Source organism: Elgaria multicarinata, chromosome 7 (assembly GCF_023053635.1).
Source record: "Elgaria multicarinata webbii isolate HBS135686 ecotype San Diego chromosome 7, rElgMul1.1.pri, whole genome shotgun sequence".
Taxonomy (NCBI): Eukaryota; Metazoa; Chordata; class Lepidosauria; order Squamata; family Anguidae; genus Elgaria; species Elgaria multicarinata.
In genome coordinates this window covers 32998270-33007218 of record NC_086177.1, presented here as the reverse complement: position 1 = coordinate 33007218, position 8949 = coordinate 32998270, and the positions used below count along the sequence as shown (strand labels likewise).

At 40.0% G+C, this 8949-nt stretch overlaps 1 protein-coding gene across 1 annotated transcript; it reads left to right on the top strand.

Annotated features, from left to right (window-relative positions):
• Positions 1-231: 231 nt before the first annotated feature.
• On the top strand, positions 232-7292 carry EEF1E1 (eukaryotic translation elongation factor 1 epsilon 1). The gene is made up of 4 exons (XM_063130353.1): positions 232-360; positions 2718-2918; positions 5757-5852; positions 6703-7292. Exons 1-4 carry the CDS (start codon positions 253-255, stop codon positions 6838-6840), a joined length of 543 nt encoding a protein of 180 aa, XP_062986423.1. The 5' UTR covers positions 232-252; the 3' UTR covers positions 6841-7292.
• The last annotated feature ends 1657 nt before the right edge of the window (positions 7293-8949 follow it).

Below are 8949 nucleotides of genomic sequence, written 5' to 3'. Positions count from 1 at the left end.
CCACCACTCTCCACTGCCCGGGACTCCGCATCTACATTTGGAACCGCGCCGCAGATGCCTCCGTTTATCCACGTCAGCTCCTCAGCTTCCTCCACCTCCTTCCTCCCAGAGCATCTGCGGCCAGGGAGGGAAGCCAGGCTCCTTAGGGGGGGGTGGGCTTACGTGTGTCGCCGTCCTCGTCCAATCAGGGCGCAGGTTGTTGGCAGAGGCGACTGCGGGCCTCCCTCCTTCCTTCCCTCCCTGTCGCCGAAGATGGCGGCCGCAGTCGGGCCTGGCCTGGGTGTCGAGGAGCTGAGTCTGCTGGAGAAGTCCTTGGGCTTGAAGAAGGGGAACAAATACAGCGGCCAAGGAGAGCGGAAGGTGAAGCGGGCCGAGGAATCAGTGAGGGCGGGCCGCGGGGAGGGGGACGCTGGTTGTGAGAACGGTCAAGCCGCACACGCGTTTGGCTCTGTCATCTCGAGTTTCGCCCATGACCCGCTCCCGTTATTAACAATTTTTTGTTGGATGTTTATAGGTGTCTTTTTTCTTATTATTATTATTCCAAAGAGTTGACCTAAATTTGCATTTTTTTTAAAAAAAAATCGCTTATACAGGCTGATATTCATTACATTTTCATTCATTACATTTCTATACCGCCCAATAGTCAGAGCTCTCTGGGCGGCTTGCAAAGATTAAAAACCTCTAAAAGACAGTCGTCTTTTTTGGCCTCTCACACATTCTTCTGTTGCTGCTCTGCTCCCCTCCCCCCACAGTGAGGCATAACTATTTTTCTTATTCATGTTCTTCCTGTATAGAAAATACCTTTTTTAAAAAGCATTTGAACAACATATATTAATACTGGTAGTGCTGTTATTAATGTTGATGTTTTAATTATTAATATTAAAACATACTATGCTTTAAGGCACAATCTTATGTATGTTGACACAGAAAAGAAAAGTCCTACAACTCCCAGCATGCTGGAATTTGCAGGACTTTTCTGTTTAAACATGCATAGGATTGTGTACATACTGTGTTATTGTATTTTATGGTTTTTAGTTTGGGAGGTATAGAAATGAAATAAACATATTTTATATTATGTATCATTATTACATTAAAACTGGCATTTGCGCTCTGTCCGTGCAGGTTCTTCTTCACCAGAGTGATTTCTTTCAATAAGTGAGAGGTTGATGATGCCAGTTTATATGCATTCAGCACACGCAAGATTTTCTTTAACTATACCACGGTGTGTGTCCTTGTTGCATGTTTGCAGCACCTTGCTATTGTGTAAATACAGTGCTGAATTAGGAAAAGTTTAACCACTTAGAACTTAAGAAATGTCATGCTGGATCAGACCAAGGGTCCATCCAGTCCAGCACTCCGTCCACACAGTGGCCAACCAGCCATCAGCCAGGGATGATAGCACACAACCGTCAGGGCTAGTAGCCATTGATAGCCTTTGCCTCCAGGAACTTATCCAACCCCCTTTTAAAGCCATCTAGATTGGTGGCCATCACCACATCCTGTGGTAGTGAGTTCCATAACTTAACTATGCGCTGTGTGAAGAAGTACTTCCTTTTATTTGTCCTGGATCTCCCATCAATCAATTTCATTGGATGACCCTGGGTTCTAGTATTTGGGAGAAGGAGAAAAATGTCTTCCTACCCACATTCTCCATACCATGCATAATTTTGTACACCTCTATCATGTCTCCCCTCAGCCTCCTCTTCTCCAAGCTAAACAATCACAGCTGATATAACCTTCCCTCATAGGGGAGATGCTCCAGCCCCTTAATCATTTTAGTTGCTCTTTTCTGAACTTTTTCCATATCCTTTTTTAGGTATGACCAGAACTGTACACAGTATTCTAACTGTGGTCGCACCATAGATTTGTATAAGGGCAGTATGACACTGGCTGTTTTATTCTCAATTCCTTTTCTTATAATGCCTAACATGGAGTTTGCCTTCTTTACAGCGGCCGCACACTGGGTGGACATTTTCATCGAGCTGTCCACCACAATCCCAAGATCTCTTTCTTGCTCAGTCACCGCCAGCTCAGATCCCATTAGGTTATACTTGAAGTTGGGTTTTTTTGCCCCAACGTGCATCACCTTACACTTGCTTACATTGAACCACATCTGCCATTTGGATGCCCACTCTCCCAGCTTGGAAAAATCCCTTTGGAGGATCTCTTGTTTCTGCTGAATGTAGAAAATGAACCACTTGTTTCTGCTGAATGTAGAAAATGCTAGTAACATTGCAATACCAATACATGCAGTTGTTACTTATGTTATAGGAACTCAATAGGTGAAATACCTTTTATTGGACCAACACATATGAAACAAGGCTGCAACATGAGGCTTTGGGGGGCACTTGCAGCTCTTAGTACTCTTTCTGTCTCTGCCCAGTAATTTTAGGCTTTCTTTCGGGTGGGGGCGGGGGGTGGGAAGGTTCAGAACTTATGAAGAAGAAATTACAATAACAGTGCATAGAGGTATAATAAAGTTATACTTTTCCATTCATCAACACTGTTTGGCATCTTCTTTGATAGAAAGTCAGGTTAATTGATTTCTAAATGGGATTGATTTCCAAGAAATGTATCTAGGATTGGATTTTTTTCCCACACAAGGTAGATTTTTCTTTTATAAAATGGAGCTTAGTGGGAATTGGAATGTCTTACAAATGCAGTTCAAATGTTGCTCTATATCAGAATCACTGAGTCAGCTTGAATTCTCTTTCTAGACTCCTGTACTACAAGCGAACAATGGCCCTAGTCTGACAGGACTGACCACTATAGCCATTCATCTAGTTAAACAAGCAAAGAAGGAACAGCTGCTTGGGAGTAGTGCAGAAGAGAAGGCAAAGGTTCAGCAGTGGTTAGAATACAGAGTAACACAAGTAGACAAGCAGTCCAGCAAAGAAGATATTAGAATAATTCTGAAGGTAAGAGTAATGTAATTTAATAGATTGAATTTTGGGGTATTGGAGCAGTAGAATGATCAGATGTTGGGGATCAACAATAGGGGTTGGCTGTCTCATCATACCTTGCATGTGAACTTCTTAGGATATATGACTGACTACTATTAAATGGAGAAAAAAAATAGACCTCTGGCCTGATCCAGCAGGACCATTATTATGTTCTTAATGGGTGGTCTTGATAAAAAAAAAAGTGTGTGTACTACTTCTCCAATCTTTTACGGAGTGAGTAATTTATCAACAGGTGACAACATGGTGAAATAAAAAAAGCTATACCATTCATTGAAATGCCTTCTTTAAAAGAAATAATTTTAAGCATGTGTGTATGTGGGGGAGTCAGGATGAATAAAACAAAGTGGCTGTTCAGACACATTAATTATCAAAAGAAAGGTGTGGTTCTTGATATTAATGATGGTGCTGCCAGTCTTTTGGTTTATATAGGAATCTACTTAACAGTGAAAGGAAAACATATTTGTATGGGTGGGTACAATCCAAAATTTAAGCATTCTTGTCTGGCATTGAAAGCAATTGAATTTAAATGTGCTTAACTTCAGCAGGGTTGTGTCCTATGTTTAGTAGCCAAATTTTCAGTTAGATCTTAACCAGTCTGCTGCTTAGTTATTGGCTAGTGTGGTTGGTTGATTCTCTTTTTGAAAGACCATTCACCCATTGGTAACTGCAGAAGTGCCCTGTTGCTAACATGTGTATGTGTGTATTCTCTTCCCTTCTCCTTCACACGTAGATTACTGATAGGCAATAGGGTGTGCCTAGACCACAGTGGTCCTCAGTGGTAGGTATGGTAGGGGCTTTCACAAAAACTCTCACAGAATGTTTTCAGGATGTTTTAAAGATGTTTTAATCATGTGTGGTATGTTTTTAATAAGTTTTAATGTGTATTTTATATCATGTTTTTATACTGCTTGTTTTGTACTTTGGATGGTTTTAGTTTTTGTGAACCGCCCAGAGAGCTTCGGCTATTGGGTGGTATAAAAAATGCAATTAATAATAATAATAATAATAATAATAATAAATGAATGAATGCCAATCTCTGAATCTGAACTTTCTAGCTACATATAGGGGTTTTCGAGACCCTTCAGCAATTTCTCGTATGCAGAAGTCTATTTCCATGTGTAAAGCATCTGCATCTAAACTTACGTTCTGTATGCAAAAAAGGAAACTAGTTTAACATTTGAATAAGTTGTCACACATGTACCAAAAATAGTCAACCATATAGGGATATCCCAGCTTTTGGAAACTGAAATAAAATACTTTCAAAACAACTAAAAATTAGCCTGCTTTATCAGATCAAGGGATTAGAAACCTGCTTCCCACAGTGGCCAAAAGCTTCTAGAAATCCAACAGCAGCGAATGAAGGCAAATTGTCTAACCTGAAACTATTTCCAGTGCATTTAATTGGGTGGCCCCAAGTTCTGGTAGTATAACTGAAGAGTTTCTCCACTCTTTCCATACCATCCATAATTTTATAAACCTATCTTGGGTCATAGCTAGACCTAAGGTTTATCCCTGGATCATCCAGGGGTCAAACCTGTTCATCTAGGTGACACACAGGGGATCCAGTGGTCAAGCAGGGGCGAACTCTGGATGATCTCAGGATAAACCTTCGGTCTAGCTGTGGCCTTGGTCAGTCATCTCTTTAAAGGGTTGTAGCTGATAGTTGTGTAGTGGAAGGCAACTTGCACAATAAATCTTTCTCTTCCTCTTCTTCCCCCTGTGGCAATAAGGGGCACAATATTCCCTCCCACCCCCATTGCAGCCATGTACAACACATCCCCCATTGTTTCAGAGGACCCCTCAAACATCTGGAAAAGATTTGGGAGAAGAAGATTGGTTGTGCACGTTGCCTTCTCCTTGTGCTACTATTGAACAGAAGAGCTGTGCTGAATCAAACCAAAGGCCTGTTTAGTCCAGCATTTTGTTCCCACAGTGGCCAACCAGATGCCCATGCAACAGCACCCTCCAGCTTGCCTATTATACTTGCCATGGCATCACCTTCAAAAGAAGGCAACCCATATGCCCAGTGCTGAAAGTGTAGAGGCAGACATGAATTGTCCCAGTATCTTTGCAGCAGTTTCTACCCCTTCGCAGAGCCAAGGGTTGGAAGACAGTTGTGAGTGCTGCCACCCAGCATCAGCTAAAGGCTGCACTCTCCCCACCTTTCAGGAAAGAAAAGAAAAAAGACGAAGTCCTTTCAGTTGCTGCTCTGTATTGATGCTCAGAGTCCCTTTGCTGAAAACCGGCTGAAGCTGTAATGTTCCCAATCCACTTTTCTTGCAGGCAGTTTAGTGAGGATTTCCTTGCTGTTTGGGTGAAGGCACTTGCCTCCAACCAACCAGCAGCGGGGACCATAAGCCAGCAGGAAAAAAAGCAAATACCAGACTTCTGCATGAGAGGAATAATTGTTCATCCCCAATTACTACACTGGGAACCTTATTCTGGCCATAGCTAGACCAGGCCTATATCCCGGGATCGTCCCGGGATCATCCCTGTGCATCCAAATGACTCACGGGATCACGGGAGCAGGCAGGGACGAGCCCTCCATTTGCCTGGGATAATCCTTAGGTCTTAGGTTTCTTCACTGCTGAACCACCCTGGGTCAGCATTGTCAATGAACTGTCACCATGAGTCCCAAGATCCTTTTCCTGGTTTCTCACTGAAGTGGTGTAGTTAGTTGCTTGCTCATATATCTGTATGCATGCATTGGTTGGATGTGGAAGATTGTGCTCTTACGATTTAAATTTCTGTAGTTTGAGGTGCATTTAATCTCTTACGGGTTTTATTTCCTAGGACCTTAATTCATACCTTGAAGATAAAGTCTACATTACAGGAAACAATTTTACTTTAGCAGATATTCTAATGTACTATGGACTGCACCACATCATAGTGAGTTAAAGTTTGTTACTGCCTTGACTGGTAGATACCTTTTCCTTTAAGAAACAGATTTCCATTTTCTAGAAATGGTAACATGTGAAGAGAGAGATCATAGTTTTGTAAGGGTTTCTTATGGTTAGTCTAGTATAGGAAAAACGTGTGGTTCTATTCCTGACTGGGGCTGTAGCTAGACCTAAGGTTTATCCCTGGATCGTCCAGGGGTCAAACCTGTTCATCTAGGTGACACACAGGGAATCCAGTGCTCAGGCAGGGGCGAACCCTGGAGGATCCCAGGATAAACCTTAGGTCTAGCTGTGGCCTAGCTTTCCTTAATGGAAGGTTGCCTTTTCTCATACTCTTTATTTTGACTTTTCCTTTTCTGTCCTGTATCTAATGATATACAAAGAATTGGAATCTAAAAATAACTAGTCCTGAGGCAGGTGATTCATTGCCATCCATCTGACAGTTTACCTTTCTTTAACCAATAAAAACGCTGCTGTTTTCATTTTCTACACTGGTTACATGATATAAATAGAATAATAAGTATAGAATGATCATGGTATCTTAATACAGTAGGTGAAGTTAACATGGGGGAGAAATCTTGCATTAGGCCTAGTTTGCAATAGCAACATATTTCTTCACTAAGAAATGAAGCCAGAACAGTACAAGAACTCATATAGAAGAGAGGAGCAGATCATGGTGGTAAGGCAGTGTAGAATCTCCCTTAGTTGGAATGAAATGACATAAATCAACAGTGCTTACAGATTTCAGATTTTGAAATCTGATTTAAAAAGTTAAATATTTTATATCTTGCTGTTGTTGGTAATTTGACTGTGGATTTTGTTTTTCTTCCATTGTTTAGGCTGACCTTACAGTGCAGGAGAAGGAGAAATACCTTAATGTGTCTCGTTGGTTTAATCATATTCAGCATTATCCAGGTATCCGGCAACATCTGTCTAGCATAGTCTTCATCAAGAACAGACTCTATAATACACATTAAATGCTGTGTTCCTGAAAAATGAAAAACATCATTTGGGATCACTGATGTGCAAGCATTCGTTTCTGTCATTTCCATATGTGAAGCTGAACAGTTGGTGCCTAAAGTAATAATGTTGCATTGAGTAGCTGTTTAGAAATATGGACTTCATTAAAACAATTGTTTGGCAATTTTCAACAAGTGAAATGTGAATGAAGCTGCTTAAAGTAGAGCATTTATTTTAATCATACAGACATATAGGAGCTTAGCCTTTATAAAACTCTACTGCAATATGTCAGCTGTGCTATTTGTCTGAATTGTATCATGCATAGTACTCCCTTGTATTTTTCTCCTTTGGATGTTTACACTAGTTTTGTAAAAGCTACTATAAAGTTCTATTGTGCCAAGGATTTTGAAAGAGAAGCCAAATGTATTGGAAGCAAAACATATTTATGTGATAAATTATTTTAAAAGTCTTAGTTGATTACTTATTTCCTTGGGGAGGGAATACATATTGATATAAAAAAATTAAAATATCAGGATAGATACTGCAAATGGAATGATAGATTTTAGTTTTTAAAAAAATATCTCCACTTTCCCAGTAACTTAGTGCTTTCTTTTTACTACACTTCTACCTCAATTCTACAGAAGCATCTTCATTCCCTTTTCTGTATGTGTCCAGACTTCCATGTCAACCTCGTTTTATTTAACTGTCCTTACCTTATGCCTGCTATCATGTACAGGCATGATCATAAAGTAGGTGATGTCCTTTACAATTCAAGCACATTCCACACCCTTCAGTAACAGTTGATGATGTCTACATGTGGATTTATTCATTGCATTGAGAAACCATTGGCTTACAGAATGGTTTGCAGGCATTTTATATACATATGTCTCTGTAGGTCAGGGATAGGCAGAAGATCTGGATGGTTTGCAGTAGGTCAGGGAAGATTCCTGGCTCCTAATTATTTAACAACAACAGCAACATCTTTAAATTATACTGCTGAAATGAAGAAAGCTTGAAGGCAACCAGGAGTAGATTTTTGTGTGGAAAGACTTTGAATAATTCTGCTAATCAAAATGGATTCTTTAATTCTTAGTGTTTGTATTTTGGACAGGCTCTAATTGGTGGATCTTGTGGTTCTAGTAAAAAAATTCCACAAGCCTGAAGTCATATTCCTGCCATAGGTAAACTGACCACTACCTAGATTGGAAAGTACCCAAAAAACTCCATACATACCATTTTAAGCTAATACATTTTACTTGTAATATAAGGATTAACTCCAAGAGATTAGAAAATTAATTTCTTCCTCTATATACTTGGTTCTGGAGATTCTAAAAAAAAAAGCCCTCCCCAAGTCACAATTTTCAAATGTTTGCATAATTATCCAACTACACAATATGCTCACTAAACTTCAGCTTCTAACATAACATACTAAAATACAAATACTGCTGTGGGTCTCTGCAGATATTCTTCTGCAAGGTACTTAAAGATGTGGCTCTAAAGTTTGATGAAACTTTACCTGAAACCTCGATTTCTTGATAAATGTTTTGGCTTTTAACTTTTCCCTCTAACGTCAGCATATTGACTTAGGAGTATATTTACTTGCATATGGAAGCCTGCAGAGAGAAGCCTCAGAAATGCCACATACCTTTTAATTTTGATGTTAGATATTTTTTTTTCTAGCGGAACAAAAATTAGCACAGCCTTCCCCCAACAGATGTGCCCTCCAGATGTTTTGGACTACAAATCTCATCAACCCAAGCCAGTACGGCCATGATCAGAGATGATGAGAATTGTTGTCAAAGATATCTGGAGGATACCATGTTGAAGAAGGACAGGCTGGCTTGTGTAAATTTCTACGGCGGTGCAGTCCTTCCAGGAACAATGGGCAGAGTCAGACCTTGTTCATGTTTATTCATTGCCCATTAAAAGTTAACTTTGTCAGAAGCAATTAAATTTATAAGTGTATATAATTGAGCTGGACTAGCAGCCATAAGGAGTATTTTATTTCAGACATTAATGTACCACCAAACGTTAAATATTGTAAAGCCAAGGTGCTTTATAATGAAAAAAAAGGCTAAATCAGTTTCACATACATGAGAATAGGAAGTGTCCATGGAAGATAAGCA